General features: G+C 43.3%; 1 protein-coding gene across 9 annotated transcripts in view; it reads left to right on the top strand.

Annotated features, from left to right (window-relative positions):
• Positions 1 to 24,569, top strand: part of SCN8A (sodium voltage-gated channel alpha subunit 8) — a 180,314-nt gene that overhangs the window by 98,410 nt on the left and 57,335 nt on the right. For 5 of the 9 annotated variants that reach the window (XM_086713355.1, XM_086713359.1, XM_086713354.1 and 2 more), the window contains 6 exons: positions 1,047 to 1,268; positions 2,607 to 2,670; positions 4,569 to 4,710; positions 6,670 to 6,876; positions 7,759 to 8,052; positions 19,445 to 19,840. In XM_086713355.1, coding sequence (XP_086569481.1) covers positions 1,047 to 1,268; positions 2,607 to 2,670; positions 4,569 to 4,710; positions 6,670 to 6,876; positions 7,759 to 8,052; positions 19,445 to 19,840 — 1,325 coding nt within the window. The remainder of the gene's footprint in view (positions 1 to 1,046; positions 1,269 to 2,606; positions 2,671 to 4,568; positions 4,711 to 6,669; positions 6,877 to 7,758; positions 8,053 to 19,444; positions 19,841 to 24,569) is intronic. The other 4 variants (XM_086713360.1, XM_086713357.1, XM_086713361.1 and 1 more) reach the window with 1 other exon arrangement.

Here is a 24,569-nt window from a genome sequence, read left to right as displayed (position 1 = left end):
CTAGACATGCCCGGGAGAGCCTCACACAGAATCCGTTTTGACCCAAACATCATGAACCCACAACCATGTTCTCCTGTGTCTCCTATCATTAATAACTCCATGTGCAGTTAAGAAAGCTACCTGCAGGTTTAAATTTGAACCAGTGGCTTGCAGTTAAACCTCAAATTCAAGTGGGTTATATGTTTTTTATTTTGTTTTCAATCTAGGATAGAAAAAAAGGTCAGTTGTAGAGAACAGGGCATATGTGTGATACAGAGAAGGTATATTTGTAAATGGAAAGACGAACCATAAATACTGGGTTGACAATAACCTTTTCAATATATTGGCATTACCAGAGCTCTTGGGAAAATATTTATCGTACTTTCTTACTACTTGGCTTTTAAACTTTCCAGTAGTTCTCTGTCCAACCAGGAACCCTCCTCCATCCCTGTCTTTCCCATTTGTTTATTCAGCAAATATTTACTCAGTACCTGCCATGAGCTAGGCAGTCTAGATACAGCTGTGAATGAGACACATAAATAATTAATTATAACCGTGATAAATGCTACAAAGTATGAGGTATTATTAAATTATTAATAATAATGGAGGAGGGAGAAGAATTGTAAAGTCCGGGAAGGCTTTCTGGGGGAATTGATATTTAAGCTGAGCCCAAAGGATGAATAGGAGTTAGGCGGGTAGGACAGGGGAATGGAAGGAAGCATTCCAGGCATAGGGAACAGCCTGTAGGAAGACTATGAGGCAAGTAAGAGCCGGATTCATTCGAGGAGGTAAGCAGCAGTCAGACTCAGGAAAGTATAGGAAGAAAAGAGTCGCGTGTTGGAGAAGGAACTTTCTTTTTCTTTTTAAAAATTAATTGACTCAAGAATTGATACTTCTGGAATGACTGATTGTTGACCCATTGTTATTCCCATGGCATAAGAGATAAAGTGGCCATGGTTCAAGGGTGGTGCTGTGGGGAGGAGTAGAAGCCAGTAGCCAAGAGGGAGGCTGGGGGAGGTGGGGAGGGGTATGGGGTGACTCTGATTCTGAGGCTTCTGTCTCCACAGGCCTGAAGACCATTGTGGGTGCCCTAATCCAGTCAGTGAAGAAGCTGTCAGACGTGATGATTCTGACAGTGTTCTGCCTGAGCGTTTTTGCCTTGATTGGACTGCAGCTTTTCATGGGAAACCTGCGAAACAAGTGTGTTGTGTGGCCCATAAACTTCAATGAGAGCTATCTGGAAAATGGCACCAGAGGCTTTGATTGGGAAGAGTATATCAATAATAAAAGTAGGTGGCCCTTTTCCTGCAAGAAGTGAAAGACCAGTCTTTCTGTAGTTTATGTGGTTCAAAGCCATCGCTGGGCTTTAAAAGTAGTTGGGCTGGAAAGGAATCCAGTGCTACTGAAGCAACCTGAGGAAGTTATTCCCTTTCCTCGGGGTAGGACTGTGTTCAGAAACGCGCTCTGGTTTGTTTGTTTTTTTTTTTTTTCTCTCCTTTTAAAACTGAAAATGAAACTATAGCTTTTTTGCAGGCACCCCTAAACTTTTGCTTTGAAAATCAGGCTCACGAGTTTGATAAAAATACCATTTGCTGTAGTTCAGTGAAACCTCGGATATGTAAACATTTAGTTCAGAACATGCGAAGTAAGCTCTCTTAATATTACTAAGACTGTCATAGTTGGTCTGGTGTGGGGAGTCAGGTAATCTGTAAGTAACCATTTGAGCCTATTGTAGTTAAGGAGTTTTACTAATTTCATTTCAGGAACCAAAGCACTTGGGTCTTACACTAAAGGAACATTTGGTGTGATGGTATTTCTGTAAAGTGGGGAGTGGGGCACCTGGGTGGCTCAGTCGGTTGAGTGTCTCACTCCGGCTCAGGTCATGATCTTGTGGTTCATGAGTTTGAGCCCCACACTGGGCTCTCTACTGTCAGTACAGAGCCTCCTTCAGATCCTTTGTCTCCCTCTCTCTCTGCCCTTCCCCTGCTCACTCATTCTCTCCCTTTCTCTCTCTCTCTCTTTCTTTCTCTCTCTCTCTCTCTCTCTCAAAAATAAATAAACATGAAAAAATTTTTTAGTAAAATAAAATGGGGAAAAGTTAACAATGCCACTATTAGTCACTCCTGAGAAATAAAGGCAGTTAAGTGGCTGTAAGAAAATGTTGCAAAGGGAATTTCAGGAACACATACAGGAAAGGGAAACATGCCTGCTAATTTAATATAGGACATGGTAATGGATCAGTGAGGATTTTCATTTGTCTTGGGTACAGAAGAAGGATGGAAGGCCAAAGTTGTACAAAGGAATAAAGAACTCAGAAGACTCACTTCTAGACCCCTTAATTTCAAGTCCCAGAAACTAGCATGAAGATTGGAGATATGAGGGGAAGTCAAGTGTCTGTGAAAAGAACATTGTATTAGGACTCCTAGTAGCATTTTTCATTTTTAAGTATATATATGAAAATGATTAATGGGAAAGAATTTTTATCAGGTTTTCCTCTGTCAGAAAAGATTTATATGAGCTAAAATCAATAACTGTTTCTGCTGGGGCTAATTAGGAACAGTGAAACTTTATTCTCTCATTCACTTGTATCTGCCTTATTCATTTCCTGCCTCTTCAAACTTTTCTAGCAAATTTTTACACAGTTCCTGGCATGCTGGAACCTTTACTCTGTGGGAACAGTTCTGATGCTGGGTAAGTAGCTCACCTCATTTTGTTCTTGTCCCTTGAAATAATGTATCAGATGAAAATGGGCAATATTTTCACTTTTCTTTGTGCTCATAGAGTAGATCCTAACTAGGTCTGACGTATTGGTTGACTCAGATTTTCTTTCTGTTTCGTATTTGTCCATCCAAAATTGGCATTTCACTAGGAGGTGAATGTGCCTATAGTCTCAAGCCAAAATAAGAAATGTAAAAGGCTGAGAAGGATAGAGTGTGCAACACCAGATATCTTGCCTGTCTCTTATAGATTTCCCCTCATTGTCTTATGCCACAATTAAGAACATCTATAGAAGGGACACTGTCTCGGTGACAGATTAGTACCAAGGATGACCTAAAACATACTAGGCCTGACAGCGTGGGGAGGGAAAAGAGTAGCAACATAGTCTTTTTTTTGCCATTTTTAAAAAATTGTGGGAAAGTACACAGAACATAAAATTTACCCTCATAACCATTTTTACGTGTACAGTTCAGTGGCATTAAGTACCCGTTAACTACTAACGCCCCATTTTCCCTTCCCCTCCCATTCCGCTTTCTGCCCCTATTATTTCGACCACTCTGAGCCTCTCATGTCAGAGGAATCATGCAGCAGTTGTCTTTTTGTGACTGGCTTTTTTCGCTTGGCAGGATGTCCTCAAGGTTTACCCATGTTATTGCATGTGTCAGAATTTCTTTCCTTTTTCATGTTGAGTGATATTCCATTGTCTTTAAAAACCACATTTCATTTATCCATTCGTCTGTCGGCGGACACTCAGGTTGCTCCCATATTTTAGTTATTGTGAGTAATGCTACTGTGAACACAAGTTGCCACCAACATAATGCAAATCTTGATTCTGCTACTTTCAGCTCTAAGACTATTTGGCAAGCCATTTCACTTAGGTGAGCCTCAATTTCTTCATCCATAACACGGAATCAATAAGTCCTGTGCTCGCTTCCTTCAAGGGCTATTGCAATGATGCAATTAGATGACATACATGAAAGTGCTTTGGAAACAGAAAGTCACATAAATGTGAGGGTGTCACATCGTTATCCAGGGTGTATTGGCCCTCTAGGAATTGGTGTTTTAAGATGACCGTGACAACTAGATGTCCATTTAATTTCTGTATCTAAGTCAATACCAGAAGTTCCATTGAAATACATATCAGGTGAATCTAAAAGCAGGAGAACTGGTAAAAACGAGGTCACTGAGATTCCCAGTGTGACATAGGTTGTCTTGGTGAGTATTAAGAGAACAAAGGTGATGAAGAGGAACTTCTAGCTAGCCATTTGTCATTTGGGATCATAGCCAAGAGGAATTTGCTTGAATTGCACATTGGTATGAATCTGGGACAGTGGTTCTCAAATTTTGGTGTGCATACGAATCACCTGGCGTGCCTCTTTAAAATGCAGATCCGGGAGGGTGCCTGGGTGGCTCAGTCAGTTGAGCGTCGACTTTGGCTCAGGTCATGATCTCACGGTTTGTGAGTTTGAGCCCCGCATCGGGCTCTGTGTGGCCCAGTGCAAAGCCCGCTTCAGATCCTCGGATCCTCTGTCCCCCTCTCTCTGCCCCTTCTTGACTTGCACTGTCTCAAAAATAAATAAACATTTTTTTTTAATGCAGATTCGTGGCTCCCATATCTAGAGCTTTTATACCTAGGTCTGGGTAGGACATAGGAATCAGCATTTTCAAGAGGGAAACCTGGCGATTCTGATCCTAGGCTGTCCCCAAGACATCGTTTTTTGAAACGTTGACCTTTTCTTTTTTTAACACCTATATTTTGGCCTGACTTTCTAGATGGTTATTTGTTATCTCCATAGTCCTAGAGATGACTTACAGTTGATGACCGGGTAGAATGATGTTGAAAAGCCCTGAAATTCCTTTTCTTTTCTCAGACAATGCCCAGAGGGGTACCAGTGTATGAAAGCAGGAAGGAACCCCAACTACGGTTACACAAGTTTTGACACGTTCAGCTGGGCCTTCTTGGCATTATTTCGCCTTATGACCCAGGACTACTGGGAAAATTTGTATCAGCTGGTAAGTAGTACTACCTCTCTTCTGAGTGCTTTTTCTCTTTGGTGACAGGATTTGTATGAGGGTATGGGGTTGGGGACATTCTGTGTAAGAGACCTTCAGGGAAGGCATTGTACAGGATCTTAGGATATTATTTCTCGGAGTCAGCTGACTTACAAAATTAAGTGAATTCTCCCAGCTCTTGCCCCTGTTTCTTTAGTGCCCAGTCATGTAAAGCTTGTAGAGGCTCACAGCCTTGACAGCCTTTTGCCTGGCCTGGGAATCTGCTATCTCGGTTTACTTCCTGTTGTTTCACCAGACCATCTGCAGTGTTTCTCTGCTCAGATTTTTGGCTTAGGGTGTCTTTTTAAGGCATATCAATTAAACATACTCTACAAAGCACCATGCTAGACATTAGAAAGATGAGATTTCTATCCACGAAGACCTTGGATTCTAAACATAACATTTTTGAGATTTGTAACATATGTGGACATATGTTATACAGACAGGTTGTGACAGATTAAAAAAAAAAGGTCTGCCATTCTGTTGGGCTATATTGGTGACTAGGCAAGTCATTTAACTTTGCTGGTGGTGATGGAGAAGTAAGTCTAGGTGATTGCTAAGGGTCTTCCAGCTTGGAAATTCCGTGATAATTCATTGTTTTCTATTTGACTCTGGTGTTTGGTGATGCCAGTTCAAGAGTAAGAAATATGTCTCCTTCAGGCCTGAAGGAATGTCTCGAAGGGAAGCTTCTTTTTTCTTTTTAATTTTTTTAATGTTTATTTATTTTTGAGAGTGAGAGAGCCAGAGTGCAAGCAGAGGAGGGGCAGAGAGAGAGGGAGACACAGAATCTGAATCAGCTTCAGGCTGTGAGCCATCAACACAGAGCCCCACAGGGGACTCAAACCCACGAACCATGAGATCATGACCTGAGCGGAAGTTGGACACTTAACTGACTGAGCCACCCAGGCACCCCTTGAAGGGAACCTTCCAATTCAGATCCCGTAGGACAGCCTAGAGTTCTCTCAGGTTCAAATCTTTCTTGTGAAATATTTCTGGTTGATGCTAAGTTCTATTTACTATTTGTAGTTGAAAAGAATAACAATGGGGGCGTCTGGGTGGCTCAGTCAGTTAAGCGTCAGACTTCAGCTCAGGTCATGATCTCGCCGGTGAGAGTTCGAGCCCCACGTTGGGCTCTATGCTGACACCTCAGAGACTGGAGCCTACTTCGAATTCTGTGTCTCCCTCTCTCTGCCCCTCCCCCGCCTCTCAAAAATAAATAAACGTTTAAAAAAAATTTTTTTTAAATAATGATGAAAACTAAGTAAGAGTAAGTCGCATATACATAAACTAAAACCCAAGTGTTCTTTGATGTCCATTTGCTCACAGCTAGTGAAAGGACTAGTCCTAGGATCCTCTTTCCTACTGTTTTCTCCACTGTTATTTATGCCACATCTCTCTTTAAAAACCCACCCTATTGCAGAAGGAAAGGAAGGATGTCACTCAAGATGGGGACTTCCTATGACTTGGACCCCATCCCTAAGATGGAATTTATCTGTTAACGCTCTTTGAGGACCAGTAGATAAATGAGCTGAAGTCTTGTATTCATTTCTTTATACTTGTTTTAGAATCAGCTAACGAAGGCAAATATAATTCTTAGCTCGGAGCATTTTTCCCTTTAAAAACAATCAAGTATTTTTCCATGAAAGGAGTATATCAGGAGCACTCGGAAAGGGAAGCGGACTTTTTCTGTCACAAGGCATTGGAGGTACTAGCGACATTTACTCTGAATTGAGGCTGGAGGAAGCCATTTGGCCACTGGGGATGCTAAGTACTCTGCAGTATTGAAGGCACACCGCACAACAAAGGACTGTTCTGTCAAAACTGCAGTGGTGCCCCTGCAGACGAACATTATCCCATGAGGTAGTTTCAGCCTGGTTCATTTGATGCATAGGACTCAGAAAATGGTCTTCGTCTTCACAGACCCTGCGAGCTGCTGGGAAAACGTACATGATCTTCTTCGTCTTGGTCATCTTTGTGGGTTCTTTCTATCTGGTGAACTTGATCTTGGCTGTGGTGGCCATGGCTTATGAAGAACAGAATCAGGCAACCCTGGAGGAAGCAGAGCAAAAAGAGGCTGAATTCAAAGCAATGTTGGAGCAACTGAAAAAGCAACAGGAAGAGGCACAGGTTGGTGATCGGTGCTTTGCGATATACAGTCCTTCCTGCCAGATCACTGTGACTAAGGCCCTATCTCATTGCCATTGCAGTTGATCTTTTCGAAGCACGTTGTCAAATAGAAGCCATTGATCTGATTAACATAACCCAAGTGACAACCGCAGATGGCTGGCCCAATTATTCCATTTGTCTTAACGGCCAATAGTTTGTTAACATGATCTCTACTTGAATTTCTCAGCTGTTTAGTGTTCAACTGCTAGGGTGGGTGGGCGGGGGAAGCAAGTGGCCAGAGCAGTATATATAGTGCTTCCTATAAGCATAGCCTTTTTGTTGAGGCCATCAGTAGGATCTCCTTCATACATTCTCTGCGATCATGAAAATATTGGTTGTAATTGAAAAGAAGATACAGGTAAAAGAGTAAAATAAAATTTGAAAACCAGTCTAGTGATCCCACCACCCTAACGCTTTGCTTTCTGATTCTTGTCCAAACATACATGCGTTTTTACACCGTTGGGCCCATAATGTGTATAATTTGGTTTCTTAGCATTCATTTTCGGAGTTGTCCAGAAGAAATCTTTTGGTACCAAGAAGGCGGCCACGTTCTTGTCAGAGATACTTCAGAGAATAAATCCCTGAGTTCTTCCCCCTGGGTTCTGCTCTGATTACACAGTGTGTGCCACAGTGTGTGTGGCTGTGTGCCATAATACAGATCAACCAGAAAATGGAGATAGCCAAGTCCTGGCCGCAGTCTCCTCTCCGGGCTGGTTCGCCCTCCTCCTTTTTCCCTGCTTCCCCTATCCGTGGGAAAGGAAATGAACTGCCCTGATTGCTTGGCTCCTTGCAGCTCCAGTTAACTGCTTCTGACTGGCCTGTCACTGTGGCTTCCCCCTCCAGGCAGCAGCGATGGCCACCTCCGCCGGCACGGTCTCAGAAGATGCCATAGAGGAAGAAGGTGAAGAAGGGGTAGGCTCTCCTCGGAGTTCCTCTGAAGTATCCAAACTCAGCTCCAAGAGCGCCAAAGAAAGACGTAACAGGAGAAAGAAGAGGAAGCAGAAGGAGCTCTCTGAAGGAGAAGAAAAAGGGGATCCTGAAAAGGTCTTTAAGTCAGAGTCGGAAGACGGGATGAGGAGGAAGGGCTTTCGGCTGCCAGACAACAGAATAGGAAGGAAGTTTTCCATCATGAATCAGGTAAGCTATTTGCACTGGGTCAAATAAGCCTAAGAAATCCCCTTTTCCTAATCTCACTTGATTCTCACATTCCCCCCTTTTGCTCTACATTTTCCAGCCCCTTCCCTGCGTCCTCAGGCCTGTCTCTCCATGGTCCGTACTATCCTCTAGAGGGAGCATTGTGGGCGTGTTAGGGCTGTCCTCTGCTCCAGTCCTGCCCTCCCCTCTCTGCTCTGGGCCAGCCCTAGGACCCTGTGATCACCTCTGGCAGCCCTACTGCAGCCATAAAGTCCCTTTCACACCAGTAGGCCTTCCATTCTACCCCTCTCCTTAAATGTTGGAACATCAGAATTTAGCTTTCAAACATCTCTGTTTAAGAATTGCATGTAATTGTAGGTTAAAGAAAAAAAGAGTCCTGAAACTCTAGGTCACCTTATTTGAGTGTGGCAAATTCTAGTAATTAATTATTCTAGATATATGATGTCATGCTGATAAATTAGCCTATGGTAGGTTAAAAGCCTCCAGTTGTACCCAACTTTGATAAATGGGGAAACTAAGAGAAAGAGAGAGGAGAGGACTTACGGGTAATTACTGAGCATTCTATTACTATAAATATCACCATATAACACCTATTTTTGGATTTCAAAGAACACCACCAAAATCCAATCCTGAGGCCATTAAATTCCCAATTTTAAGGAAATGCTACAAAGTTAGTCCGGTATGAAATAGATGACAGTTACTGGTCTTCTGGCAGCGTACCCTGTGTCTTTGCTTGTTTCCGAGAGGTGACCATTGTGCCTCTCCCTAACACCTCTCCCCTCCCAGTTCAGCCTCTGCCAGTCCTGTTCACTTGATCACAGCAGAATCTCTCATGTCCATCCCCCGCTTCCCATCCTATTAACTGTATCTTAGTTCATGTGTATTAGTCCGTTCTACCTCAGTTATATCCACTGCGGGTTTGTTTCCTCTGATCATTCTCCCTCTCCTTTATGTTGTATATACTGTCAACAGAGCACTTCCTAAAACAGAGCTCTCATTATTCACCACCAAGCAGTTATGGAGTGCCTACCATGCATCAGGGATTATGCTGACTCCCAGAGATTCACGGTGATTAAAACACTGTCCCTCTCCTAAGGAACTTAACAGTGTAGTGGAGCGGCCACCAAAACTTATTTCTATAATACCATGGATGGTTCCATGTTTTTCCGTAATTGAAATAGGCTGGAATGTTTTAGAGGTCACGGGATCTACCGCAACCTGGAGGTTTGGCAAAGACTTTCTCGGGAAAGTAAATAAAGGATAAACAGGAGTTAGGTAGTGTGTGTGTGTGTGTGTGTGTGTGTGTGTGTGTGTGTGTGTGTGTGTTGATGAGGGAGTAGTAGGGCGGAAGAAAGGACATTCCAGGTGGGGAAGAAAAGTATGTTCCAGTTTGGACACCCTATAACCAAGTAGAGAGGTCTTTTAGACACACAGATAATCAAATGACGTCTTTGGGAAGAGGTCCTGAGCCGAGACCTGGTGACTGGAACCGTGAGACTTGATGAGGTGCTCAAAGAGGTTGTGTCAGGTGAAGGAACAGTGGGCTAGGGGCTCCACCTCTGATGTTCATGGGCATCGCAGATGGAGCTCATGAAGAAAAACAAATGAACAGTCATGAGAGGTGCTGAGAGGACCAGTTCAGTGAAACCAGGAGAGCACAAAGATTGGAGAAAGCAGGCGAGTGGTCAGTGGATTGAAAGTTAACAGAAATGCTTCATGAGATCAGAATTGGAAATAAGCACTGGATTTGGCAATGTAAGTCACTGAGCACTTTAAAGACACACTTCAGTCCAGGGTAAGGATGGATGCCATATTAAGTGAGAACTGGAGACGATGAGTGTAGACATCTCGTAAAAGCTTCTTGAAAGATATGGGTGGAAGGTAAGTATTTTTTATAATCTGCAGTGGGGGAGCCCCGAAGAAGGGGAAGTAGAGGTCGAAAACGGAGTCGAATAGAAAAGAAACTGGAGCACAGTCTTGGAAGACGTGAAACTAGATAGAGTCTCTAACAGGAAGGGGCTACCTTTTACCCAAAAATGTCAGGACATGCGGGTGTGGATAAGTTTGTAGATAGGGAGTAGGAAGTTGAAGAAGATGACACTGGAATGTCTGTAGTTTGCAGTAATGTAGGAAATTCAAAGTCCTATTGAAGGGAATGAGAGGTTGAGTTTAAAGTTTATTTATTTTCAAGAGAGAGTATGCACACAAACAGGGGAGGGGCAGAGAGAGGGGCACTCTCAGCACGGAACCCGACTTGGGGCACAAACCTATGAACCATGAGATCATGACCTGGACCCAGGAGATCATGACCTGAGCCGAGATCAAGAGTCAGATGCTTAACCAATTGAGCCACCCAGGCGCCCCAAGAGGTTGAGTTTAAAGAAATGAGAGGGGTGTTTAAAGAAAATATTGACAGTGTAGAATAGTTATTAACAAAGAATAGGAGAGGAAATTACCCTAAACAGATTCAGTCTATTTACCAACCAAGTGCCAGCCCCTAGTTGGAAATTATAGTGCTCCCCGCTCCTGGCCTTTTCAATCCCAGTCACTGTGCCCTGTCAGCCACCCTGCACTTAGGCCAGAATGAACTACTAGATGCTTCTCATCTACGAGGTTTGTTTCCTACCCTCAGATTTGCTCCAGGAACCCCCTCTCTAAGATGCCCTATTTTTCTTGCTCTCAGGGTCCACATCATACTTCCTCTTCACATCCTTCTCTCAAAAAACCTTCCCAGCCCTCCCCGACTCCACACCTCAGTGGGGATTACCATTTTATCTTTCCATTATGTTTCCTACGTATCTCTTTATGTGTTGCTTTTTACTCCTACTATTCTTTCCTCTCTTAGAGAAAGTGCTAAAGGCAAGGCATGCATATGGCTAGTGTTCAGATATTTGTTGGACAGATGAATGGGGGACTTTTATAAATCTGATTTCACCCCTTCTGGGACTTCTTTGTGGCCTAGAGCCATCTCGGTCTCACCTTCACCTCACCTTTCTCCTAGTTCTGCCTCTTTTGGGGAAAAGTATGATTGCAGCTTCATTGTAATCCAACCCTTGTCTTGAGAGCCATCACTGAGCTGGTTAATGAATACCTTAGTGCTGTTATTGAATGGTCTCTGATTAATCTATTGGCTTTAGCACCGAGTTGCACTGATTGCTCCCTAGCTCAAAAAATAAAACTGGGCTTCTGAAATGTCCTGCTTTGCATGAAAATGTTCACTTCCTCTAATTTCCCCATCTGAAAAAAAATTGTAGATTCCTAGAGGCCGTGGCTGCCTGCCAAGACTTGCTTAGAAACCCTACATGGAAGTAATAGTCTTTGTCCCAGGACTCTTCTGCAGTTCCTCTGATTTTATCTGGAAGAAAGACTAAAACTGAGGCCTAGAGTCGTTAACTTATCTAAGGTTATATGGCTAGTAGGTGTTTCAGTCAAGATTTGAACCAGGTCCTTTGGACCACAGAGCTTGTATTCCTGTACATGACCGTGTGCAGCCACTCCCTCCCCACTCACCTCCACACATCCATGGTCATCTCTTCTGTTGGCTCACCAGTGAACATGGCTTCCGTTCAGTTTCCTGTGTCACCAGATCTGTAGAGAGCCCTTAAGGCATCTGCCCACCCAATCTCCTACTCATTTCTCTATAAAATTACTGCTCTGGTTTTAGGGCTTAGGACAGTTTATAAATATTAAGTTGAGTTCAATTTTGCACGGTGTTTTAATTTTTCTATTACAGTATTCCTCAAGCTTTTTGGTCTTAAGACCCCTTGATATTCTTTTTTTTTTTTTTTTTTTTTTTTTTTTTTTTTTTTTTTTTTTTAGAGAGAGAGAGAAAGAGTGAGGGATAGAGGGAGAGGGGGGAGAGAATAAAATCCTAAGCAGGCTCTATGCCCAGTGTGGAACCCCATACCTGGCTCAATCTTAGACCCCAAGATCTTGACCTGAGCTACACTTGATCTTAGCCAAAAGGTTGAGAAGTGATTGACCTGAGCTAAAATCAAGAGTTGGATGCTTAACTGACTGAGCTATCCAGCTGCCCCTAGGCCCCCTTAATATTCTTAAAAATTGAAGACCTCAAAGTGCTTTTTTTAAGTGTGCTTTTAATCTATATTAGAAATTAAGAAATTTAATAATTAAATATCTACAATATGTAATTTAATAATTGCTATTAAATTAAGAACTTTAAAAATATTAAACGTTTATTTACTGATTTACCTAAAAATAATAATGATAGGGGCGCCTGGGTGGCTCAATGGGTTGCACATCCAACTTCAGCTCAGGTCATGATCTCACAGTTCATGGGTTTGAGCTCCCCGTCAGGCTCTGTGCTGACAGTTTGGACCTGGAACCTGCTTCTGATGGTGTGTCTCCCTCTCTTTGCCCCTCCCCCACTCTCTCTCACACACACACACACACACACACACACACACACACCTCTCTCTCTCTCTCTCTCTCTCTCTCTCTCTCTCTCAGAAATAGATAAACATTAAAAAAAAGGATATGTTAAAAAAATTGGGGGGGGTTGACATATTTGAAGGAAATCTAGTTTCGTACGGATGTAATTAGAAAAGGGATGGGGAGCCTGGGTGGCTCAGTCGGTTGAGTGTCTGACTTCGGCTCAGGTCATGATCTCGCTGTCTGTGAGTTCTAGCCCCGTGTCGGGCTCTGTGCTGATAGCTCAGAGCCTGGAACCTCCTTCAGATTCTGTGTCTCTCCTCTCTCTGCCCCTCCCATGCTCATGCTCTCTCTCTGTCTCTCAATAATAAATAAATGTTAAAAAAATTTAATAAAAAGAAAAGAAAAAGAAAAGGGAGGAATGGGGTGCCAGCGTAGTTCAGTCGGTTAAGCGTCCGACTTCAGCTCAGGTTATGATCTCACAGTTCATAGGTTCGAGCCCCATGTTGGTCTCTCTGTTGTCAGCACGGAGCCTGGAGTCTGCTTCGGGCCCTCTGTCCCCCTCTCTCTCTGTCCTTCCCCGTCTCACTCACTCTCTCAAAGATAAACATTTTTTAAAAATGACAAAAAAAGGGTGGAAAATTTAAAAGCCTTTTCAGATAATTATGAATATTCATATTTGATGCTATTCCAAAACTCAGCGCAATTATTGTTTTTTCAGTGATTAGTTGCAGTATAGAATTTGAAACTGTAAGTCTGTTACATTAAAAATCCTTTGCTGTATTTATCACCATAGATCATTAACTCATGAGTGATTAGTAGCATCATGCATTGATCATTTAGGGAATAGCTGTTCATTGAGTTACACACATCTTCCAAGTACTGCCACACACAAGTTTTAAAAATCACATAAATTATTATCACTAACAGCCCATAAGAAAAGTCTAAATACTGTGAAACTGTCATGCTTCCAGAGTCCACTCTATACTTGTGAGAAAATGAAAGTGATAAAGGAAGATATGATCATAGTATTGTTATGAAATAGTTTTGACCTCTTGATCCCCCTTGAGAGGGTCACAGGACCCCCAGGAGTCCCTAGACCACACTTTAAGAACGAGTTGTTTTTCACTGCTTTCTCCTCTAGGGTTTTGATGGTTTCCTGTCTCACATTCAGGTCCTTTATCCATTTTGAGTTTATTTTGGTGAATGGTGTAAGAAAGTGGTCTAGTTTCATCCTTCTGCATGTTGCTGCCCAGTTCTCCCAGCACCGTTTGTTAGAGAGACTGTCTTTTTTCCATTGGATAGTCTTTCCTACTTTGTCAAAGATGAGTTGGCCATACTTTTGTGGGTCCAGTTCTGGAAAAAGTGAAATATGGCATGGACATAGAACATTTAAATCACTAACTTATCACATCCTAAGGATCCCAGTCATTGTTAAGCCTGGTCCCAACAGACAGCTGGCATGGATACCCTAAAATCCTCAGTTTTTCCATGGGATATGAGGGCCACCTCCTCAAATCGAGAACACCCCATAGCCATTCTGCCGAGCAAACACCTAGACCTAAGGTAGTATTTCTAGTGAGCTGTGATGTGTGAAGCTCTTGGTCGGTGGACAAGAAAGATTTTGAAAACAGAAGGAAGGTAAGGCCCACCCATTTCATAAAGTAGCCTGGATCCCAGGAATTAATAGAGCCAAGAGTCCTGGGTCATCATTGCAACCCTCTAGCCCAGGGAAACTGAGACCAGTGACGGGCTGGGCTGGCTACCCTCAGGATGTATCTCCTTAGAGAATGGGCTAGAGCAGGATTGAATATTGGGTTCTCTTTTCCCCTTCCACATTTATTACCATCAGCTCTTTTGCCAAGAATGGAACAGGGAACTAAACAGTAAGACATAAATTATTTTCTTTTAGTGTGTACTGTCTCGGGATCCTGATTTCTATGTGTTTGTAGGTCACTAAATTGATCATTATCTTATCACTTTCCTACCGGTTAAGAATAGATCTCCTGTAGTATATATTTCCTACTAGGCTGCAAGGTTTGAGAGGACAGGGACCATGCTATATGTCTTCTTTACAACTGTATCCACATCACTTAGTACACAATAGGTATTTAATGATCATTCGTCGAAGAAATGAAACCTCTTTCCTAATGTGGAGACCTAATGTACCGTGTAGTGTGAGCAAAATCACAGATTTAGTCCAGGGAAGCTTGCTATGAGAAGCGAAGCAGTGACCCAGTGCAGGTGTGGGATAATGCTAAGGTGTGGGTGGCTAATTTACAGTATACAACCTAAGTACCTGTTCATTAAATTAAGCACTGCACCTACGATGTACAAAGCACACCAAGAGATACAAAGATGAATCAGGCAGTGTGACCCTGTGAAGAGCTTGTAGTTCGTCAAAAAGGAGAGCTAGGGGCGCCTGGGTGGCCCAGTCGGTGGAGTGTCCGGCTCTTGATGTCGGCTCAGGTTGTGAACCCAGGGTCGCGGGATTGAGCCCCGCATTGGGCTCCGTGCTGAGCATGGAGCCTGCTTAAGATTCTCTCCCTCTCTCCCTCTGCCCTTCCCCCATTTGCATGCGCACTCCCTCTAAAAATTAAAAAAAGAGAGAGAGAGACAGACAGAGAGAGAGAGAGAGAGAGCTAAAAGAATATATACAAAGAACTGTAGCAAAAAGTAGAGCGCAAGTACTGTGAAAGAGAGGCTCCATGCTATTGAAGGGTGAAGGAAGTTTGTTGAGGAAGAAGGTGAAGGGCTGGACCATGGACAGTAGAGAGAATCTCCACAGCTGGAGGTATAGAAAATAAAGACCTCGAAGCAGTGTGGCTCAATGGTAAGGTCTGTGAAGGGAAAGGGTAAAAGATAAAATGGAAAAAGTAAATTAGAGTCAAAGCTGGGAGCATTGATGAAATTAAGTGTGATCATGGGATTTAACAAAGGAGCCCAAGAGTTCTGGCCTTATTTCTCTCTAGTGAGCCTTACAAGGAGATACACACTCCGAAGACACTGTTTGTCAACATCTAACACAGAACCTCAGAGTTCTGTGTTCCACTGAACTGAACATGTGGGTAGAAGCTCAAAGATATTTCCCATCCCTCCCTCAATCCAATCTTGGGATCCTACTGTAGTACTTATGGTTTTTATTTTCTGTATTTTATGATGCTTTGACATTTTAGGAGCCTTGCTAGCTGGGGAGAGACTGCCCCTCCCAGTGCAGACTTAATTCCCGGACACTGAACAACTTGCCTGGGAGTGTGCCTTTCATATGCAAATGGATCAATCCAAACCCTCATCCCCAACTTTATCTAAAGCTCACATGCCAAGATATACCACACCAGTGTCTCCCCTGCCCTAAATCACTCCAAGGGCCAGGCATTGGGCAGCTAGGACCAGTCCTGTAGCCCAGAGCCTATTGAAATTATTCAAACTGCCCAATCCTGGACTTCTCAGATGTGCCTGCTCTGCTCACCTGTTCCTGCTAGGGAGACCACCATCCAGGCTCTGAACCATGCTTTTCCCTTGCTCTTCTGCCTCCTAACTGACCTGCTACCTCCCCAGGAGGCCCTGCATGGCATGGCATGGCGTGGCATGCCCCCTTCTCGTGGGAGCTGTGACTAATAGACTCTTCCAAAGGCAGTTGTCTCTGTGTCTGTCACCTTACCGTTTTTCATTAGAACAAAATCATATGTACAATAGGAAGGCACTGCCTTTGGCGTAGAACATTGCCCTGAGGTATAAAAATTGAGGGGCAGGGGGGATGCCAAACAAAGAGACAATTGAAAATATTTGGGTCTTTAAGTTTTCTTTAACCAAGGAAATTTAAATCCATTGTAAGGCTTTCTGAATTTGTCTGTCTTATACTCAGGGCTGTTGAGGTGTTTTAAAATCAGGAATTGGATGGATGTCACTGGGATATATATTACTACATTTATTTAAGAGGAAAAATAAGGGGGCACCTGGGTGGCTCAGTTGGTTAAGCGGCCAACTTCGGCTCAGGTCATGATCTCACGGTCCATGAGTTTGAGCCCCGCGTCGGGCGCTGTGCTGACAGCTCAGAGCCTGGAGCCTGTTTCAGATTCTGTGTCTCCCTCTCTCTGACCCTCCCCTGTTCATGCTCTGTCTCTCTCTGTCTCAAAAATAAATAAACGTTAAAAAAAAATTTTTTTTTTTTTAAATAAAAAATTTTTTTTAAAATAAGGTCTGGGGTGCCTAGGAAACTTAGTCGGTTAAGTGTCCGGCTCTTGGTTTCGGCTCAGATCATGATCTCACGTTTGTGGGTTCAAGCCCGGCATTGGGCTCTGTGCTGACGGCATGGAGCCTGCTTGGGGTTCTGTCTCCCTCTTTCTCTGCCCCTCCCCTGCTTGCTCTCTCTCTCAAAAATAAATGGATAAACATTAAAAAATTTTTTTTAATTTTAAAATGGAAAAATAAGGTCATAATTTTCAAATTAAAAAAGAGTCTGAGTTGGTCAAGTGGTTTGACAGTAAGGACTAGCTTTGCTAATTGTATCATACAGTGGATATTTTTATAAATGAAACAAGCTAAATCTGTGGCTTTAAGGTTTTGATGAAAATATCTTGAAGGCATGTGATAAGATAAAATTATTTTATTAAAAAACTAATGTTGGAAAAATTAATGTTGGCAGTGATATATTGAAAGTAATGATATTTTGGGGCGCCTGGGTGGCTCAGTCGGTTGAACAGCCGACTTCGGCTCAGGTCATGATCTCGCAGTCCGTGGGTTCGAGCCCCACGTCGGGCTCTGTGCTGACAGCTCAGAGCCTGGAGCCTGTTCCAGAGTCTGTGTCTCCCTCTCTCTGACCCTCCCCCGTTCATGCTCTGTCTCCCTCTGTCTCAAAAATAAAAAAATAAAAAAAAAAAAGAAAGTAATGATATTTTGATTATTCCACCTTTTTCTTTTGGGTTAGATAAGGTTCCTTTAAGAAAAAGAATAACCCCTGTAAGAGTAACCCATATAATTATTAATAAAAACTTAAGCCTTTTTTGGTATCCTCAGAAAACAAGACATGGAATATTTCTAACAACTAGGTAACAAATTTGGCAAGTTGGTTGGTTTATAGTTCTTTGCTTCCAATAAAGTTGAAAGACTACCTAATTTGACTGTCAGCTGATTAAGATAAATTTTGCTAACAGCTTACTATGTGATTTTGGCATATAATTTGTAAGGAGTTCAAAGAATTGAGTGACATTGCTACAATAAAATTCTTCTGTTCCCAGATACTATTTGTGTGAATAAGGTTTTTGAGCTCTTAAAATCTAATATTAGAAAGGGAAGGGAGGGTTGATGTTGAGCCATGTTTGATTCTAGTAATAAATAATACAAATATTTCAACACCAAAAAAACCAATTTTAAAAACTCGTTAGGAGATACATTTTAATAAAATACCCTTTTTAAGCTTAATAATTACTTATAAAATGTATATTTATGAGCTGTCAGCACAGAGTCCGACATGGGACTCAAACCCATGGACCGCGAGATCATGACCTGAGCTGAAGTTGGATGCTCAACCGCTGAACCACCCAGGCGCCCTATATTTATATATCTCAATCAATTTTATTAATAAGAATTATAATAAAAAATCAATCCAGGAGAATTTTTTTATGTTTATTTCGAGAGAGAGAGTATATGCTAAGAGGGGAGGGGAAGAGAGAGAGAGGGAAAGAGAGAAAGAATCCCAAGCAGGCTCCATGCTGCCAGAGCAGAGCTGGACTCTGGGCTCGAACTCACCAACTGTGAGATCATGACCTGAGCTGAAATCAAGAGTCAGATGTTTAACGTACTGAGCCACCCAGGTGCTCCAATCCAGGAGAATTTTTAAAAATTCTTAGAGACTCAGGATCACAGGAAAATTTTTAAATTTTAAGTACAGTTACTTATAATTTTTTGTTGCAGAAAAGTATTCAAAGGTGATCAGTAAAATGCGGTAAAGCATAACAATATGCATTAGCACACAATTCTCTAGGGAATATGGAAGGGAAGTATGAGATGAAGGAGAAAAAGAAATGAGGAAAAATTTGTAAGTGGTAAATAAAAGTTTCATTTCAAAATGTCAGCACTGGGAATTATATAATTTACAAATATTTAAACTTGTGATAAAAAAAAAAATGTTGACTTTAAAATGGAATAGAGGAGAGCCCCTAGGTGGGTCAGTCAGTTAAGCATCTGACTCTTGATTTTGGCTCAGGTCATGATGTTAAAGATGATGGAATCAATCCCCACCTGCCCCCCCAGCTCCGCCCCCCCCAGTCCCCCCCCCAGTCCCCCCACCCCCCCCCAGCACAGAGCCTGCTTGGGATTCTCTCTCTGCCCCTCCCCTGCTCACATTCTCTCTCTCTCTCTCTCTCTCTCTCTCTCTCTCTCTCTCTCTCTCTTTCTCTCTCTCTCAAAATAAATAAGCTTTTAAGTTTAAAATGGAGTAGAAGGAAACATACATAATATTCAACTGAACAAAAGCTACTTCAAGACTATTGTTGGCATACTACTTATCTCCGGGGCATGTACTCATGGAGAGAATAGCACTTTTAATAATGATAGAGCTCTTTTAAATTCTCTCCTTTTTGCCACGTGTGGCTTGGAGTCTAACTTGAGTAAAGGCACACTTCAGGTGAGCTCATAGTACTGCGAAATAGACACACCGATGTCTTTCCCCGTGGTTAGCTACATAGAGCACGGGGTAAAAGCATCGTTGTAATGCACGGGCAAACAGGAGTAGAATTTGTGTATGGCTACCTGCTCAAAGCCAGATGCATCTCAAGGGTATGGGGCAAGAAGTGAGTGATTATGGATGTGGACAGTGGTATAAACGCAACCTCCAGAAGTGCTCTCTGGAAACACGTGTGTTCTCATACCAGGAATGCAAGGGTAGGGCCGGGAGGGGGAGGCAAACCGCCCTTGCTGGGCCTGTACGGGGTCAGCCTCCCGTCTCACGCTTGTGTCTCTCTCTCCCTCCCCGCCCCTGCAGTCACTGCTCAGCATCCCGGGCTCGCCGTTCCTCTCCCGCCACAACAGCAAAAGCAGCATCTTCAGCTTCCGAGGGCCCGGGCGGTTCCGCGACCCGGGCTCGGAGAACGAGTTCGCGGACGACGAGCACAGCACGGTGGAGGAGAGCGAGGGCCGCCGGGACTCACTCTTCATCCCGATCCGGGCCCGCGAGCGCCGCAGCAGCTACAGCGGCTACAGCGGCTACAGCCAGGGCAGCCGCTCGTCGCGCATCTTCCCCAGCCTGCGGCGCAGCGTCAAGCGCAACAGCACTGTCGACTGCAACGGCGTGGTGTCCCTCATCGGCGGCCCCGGCTCCCACATCGGCGGGCGGCTCCTGCCAGAGGTGAAAATAGATAAGGCAGCTACCGATGACAGTGTAAGGAAGTAAACACATAGACCGAGGCTAGGCATGGCAGTCTTTCCCGCGCCCTCCTCTCCTCTCCGGTCCGGCCGCTCGCTCCCACGCGCTGTCCCCACTCTCTCGACTCCTGTCCCCACTGCCCCCCACCGTTTCTGTCTTCTGCCACCTGCTTTGTTTCTGTTGTTCTCTTCCGCCCCTCCTTCTCCCTTTTACTTTATTCCCTGCTCTGTTTCCCCCCACCCATCCCCTCCCTCCTTGTTTCGGACTACTGCCCTTCCCCATCCCCTCTTGGCTTTACTTTACCTCTTTCTCTTTCTCTCCATCTTTGCAAGTCTCTGTCGGCCTACCTGTATTCCTTCCCCCGCCCCCACTCCCCACCCCCCCACCCCCACCTGCTTTGACTGAATGCCTCTGGCCAGCGGATCCTGCCCAGATGGAATGAGAATGGCATCCTGCCACCACCAATGACCAAGTCTGAGCCGGTTTGGAACTACCATCGCTTTTCTCCCTCCCATGTCCTCTCCTTATAGGGAAACAGCCTGGAATTTAAAGCTTTTATCTTTCTATTAAAAAAACAAAACAAAACAAAACAGCAATATAGTTCAGAATAATTTTCCAAGTCTCCTCTGTAAGAATGAGGTGTGATTTTTCCAAAGAGGAATGTGCATACATGATGCTGTCGGCAGGAGGTTCGCACCGGGGAGAACCAGGCAAGGAGAGGTTAGGGAAGCCAGTGCAGAACTGGAGCTAGACATTCAAAAGCATTTGAAATGGAAAGAAATCAAAGGAGGGGGAAAGTGGGAGGTTGGGGCAAGAACACATGGTGCATGGGGGAGGAAGAAAAAGGGAAGCAAAAGATGAATTTTAAATGTAATCAAATGTCAGGCTCTGGAGGAGCTGCATATAATAGCTTCAGAAAATCACTTGTCGAGGGGTTTGGATAATGGCTCCCCTCTTTGGGAAAAGCCATCTCCTAACATTCCTTTAAATTCTAAGCTGTTTATACCTTCTTTCTAGTTTTAAATTCTTATAGCCTCAGCGATCCCAATCCTCTGTACCTCTAACTCCTTAACCTCCCTCAGTCCTTCCTTAGCTGGCATAGACTCCTTGAGATGGCATGCCAGTCCGTCTTGTCCTAACACTTCAGTTTCCTCTAACACAGCACGGAGACAGCCGGTCCTTTAATTAGCATGATGCATGTGTGGAGGAAAAGTGGACAAAGTGGAATTATCCACAGTGATCTGTTTTTAACGTCTCTGGATGCCTGTTGACCGTACAGATAAAAATTCAAAAAGCAGCTAGGATGTGTTTGACACTGTCTTTTCTCTCCTGCCTTTTCATTTCATAGTAAAATAACTGCCCGTGCTACACACACACACACACACACACACACACACACGTTTGTATAGCTCTTTAGAAGTGACAAATTACTTGTACATTCATTATTTAATTTGCTCTGAATAAAAATTCTATAAGGCTGGCAAAGTGGAGCTCATTATCCCTGGTTTTAGACGGGGGGTAGTTTCAGAGAATTTGGGCTCCTGAAGGTCACGTAGCTCATTATTGATAGAGCCAGAGTCTTAGGGAAAACTCAATCTTCCATTTCTCAGTTCATTTTAGTGTCTTCTCTGTATAGCCACATGGCCATTTTTCTTCAAGAAAACTGTTTATTTAATATCAACTATGGTAGGAACAATAATAATAACAAACAGTGGTTCCAAAATTCCCCCAAAACCAGGTAGTTGGCCGAAATAAATATTATAGACGTGATTATCTTTCCTTTAAATGTAATTTTTGATTGTCCCTAATTCTATATCTAGAAGTAAATATTTACGGTCTGTTATTAGACAGTTACATTATCTGAAAAAAACAAGGTAATATGTCAACAGATAACAAGGGTTGTGTCAGCATGGACAGTACAGTTCTGGCAACTCAAATGTTAAAAACCAAATTTATTTCTGATATCCTGGCTTTTTTTTTTTTTTTTTTTCATATTTAAGCCAAATCATACATCTTGCTTTTTCGTTGAAAAGAAGGTATAGAAAAGGTATCCAGGAAGGAGGAGATTGAACTTCAAGCTGAAGGCACATGAGCAGATTTGGGGGTTTTGTTTTTGGTTTTCTGGCAGCTTCTGTTAGACTGTGTGGGAAAAAAACTTGAGAGGCAGTTGAGCAGATGGCTGTGGAAGCAAGGCTCTGTGCACTGCCTTACGTTGTGGCCTCCACAGAGTGCTGCCTTTGGAGTTTTGGGGGGCCTGCACACTCCACCCCCTGTAGGCCCTTAGGAGATTCTTTGCTGTGGTCCCAAGCGATGATGGTGACAGATTTGAGGATTCCCAAGGCCAGGAGGGCAGATCTCAAAGAGGCAGGAAGATAAGATAGGCACAACTATTTCATTCCCAAAGGCTTCATAACCAGGAAAAGCTGTATTGTTAGAAGCCATAAAGAAGTGCTTCTCAGCTGTTGATGGCGTGGGGATATGTGTAAGTTATAATAATAGGCCAAAAAGACACAATAAAACAAACCCAGACTGCATAGACCGCGTGTGGTATGATATCAGATCTATAGAAAGACAAACTACACACAGAAAGAGGATGACTAATCAGAAGTTAACCGTAGTTGCCTTTAGGAGGGGAAATTATCGGTGGCTTTTTTTTTTCCTTACTCTTTTGTGTTCTTTACGGCTTTCTACAATGACATAATAATTATAGCTACCATATGGGTTCTTGCTATAGTATGCTAAGCACTTAAATATATGCACGATCTCATTTAATTCTTATAACCATCCTATTTGGTAGGTGGCTTTATCCTATTAAACAGATGAGGTTCAAAGCCTTAGTGACTCGTGGCAGTGGAGCTTGAACCAAGGTCTTCCTGATGCCAATGAGACCTTCCTGGCCACTTAAATATTAGCTCCTTTGGGAAGTGGGGAAAAAAAAAAAAAACATTTATCATTTATCTTAGAGGAATGCAATATATTACTAATGTTGTATGCAGCCCAGGCCACATGAGCAACAAATACCTCCTTAGGCTAAGATGTAGCAATTCTTACTGTCAAGGAGTAAAGATTCTGCAGTGACTGTCTGGTGATTGTGCGGATTTTTCATGAGAGGATTAATAAACTAAGATGTTTTATGTGGTGGCAGGGGGGGCGGGGGGAGAATCATGTTTGGGATGTGACTCTAGCCATGGATTGATTTGCCTGCGCCTGAACCACGAGAGTGCTTCCCAATGGGTGCTCATGCTTTGTGGAGCATTGCAGGAGCCGCTGAGGCCCAAAATTTCAATGGTTTGGGAGTTTTCACTTTTGCTTTCTGCTGAAGCAGAGGATGAGGGGACTTTTCCCATGCCTTCATCTCTAAGCTGGAAAAGTAGGTGAGAATCTCACCACTCAGAGAGAAAGCAGGTGCTGCTGATAATCCAAAAATCAGACGTACCTCAGAAACCCTGTTGTATTAGCTTGCAAATATATAAGTATTATCTCATTTAACGCCCACAGCTGATAGACACTACTGTTGTCTGCATTTCACTGAGGAGGTAACCAAGGCTTAGAGAAATAACGTGGCTTGTCCAAGATCACCCAGTAAGCGGCAGACAGAATTAGGGCTTGAGTGCAGGCAGTCTGGCTCCGGAGCACTGGCCAGTAACCAGTGCGCTGCACCAGCTCTAAAGCCTGAGTCCTTCAGTTTATTTACTGATGTGATCCTGGGAAATTAACATAACCTCTCTAAGCCCATTTCCTTATCTGTGAAAAAGAGATAAAAGGACCTTTGCTAAAGGGCAATCATAAAGATTAAATGCAATAACATTTATAAAATGTGAAGCATATTATTTGGTCCATTCTTGGTGTTCAGAAGCCAGTTTCCATTTCTTTCCCTCCACTCTTTTGGCCTTTTTAGTCCTGAGACGTGGACGTTAGGATTTCTACTGAATTGCTTGACTTGGAGAGGGTTGTATTCCTTCTAAGGAATACCTTAAAGATCCTTTGTCTGAGAAGAAGAAATTATTGTAGAACTATTTTTTTTTTTTAATTTTTTTTTTTTTTAACGTTTATTTATTTTCGGGACAGAGAGAGACAGAGCATGAACGGGGGAGGGGCAGAGAGAGAGGGAGACACAGAATCGGAAACAGGCTCCAGGCTCTGAGCCATCAGCCCAGAGCCCGACGCGGGGCTCGAACTCACAGACCGCGAGATCGTGACCTGGCTGAAGTCGGACGCTTAACCGACTGCGCCACCCAGGCGCCCCTGTAGAACTATTTTAAAGCAGATTACTACAGGGGTGCCTGGGTGGCTCAGTCGGTTAAGCTGATGGCGTGGGGCCTGCTTGGGATTCTCTCTCTCTCCCTCTCTCTGTCCTTCCCCTGCTCGCGCACTTGCTCTTTCTCTCAAAATAAACAAACGTTAAAAAAATAAAGCGCTCTAAATTTTAGTTCCAAGAAAAAGGTAACTACCTGATAAATTTCCATTCATGTATTTCCATGGGAAGGCGATTTGGTTGTGCTTCCTTGGGCAGATCGTAGAAATGTGGGCAAAATCTGCCATCTGCAGGTGTTACAGGATATCTCTTTGAGAAGTACAGCTACAGTTGAGGAGGCTGGAAGTCAGTGGCTAACTGTCGTAATAAACGTTGCATTTGGGTTGAGAGAAATGGAACAAATTTGCACTGAGTTTCACTTTCAAAGAATGTAATTGAGGCTCTCTGTTGCTTCCTCTGTTACTGATAGTTTTACGTGAAACCTCCTTA

This window comes from Puma concolor, chromosome B4 (assembly GCF_028749965.1).
Source record: "Puma concolor isolate L17-30 chromosome B4, mPumCon1.1.hap2, whole genome shotgun sequence".
Taxonomy (NCBI): Eukaryota; Metazoa; Chordata; class Mammalia; order Carnivora; family Felidae; genus Puma; species Puma concolor.
This window is presented reverse-complemented; position numbering and strand designations above follow the sequence as displayed.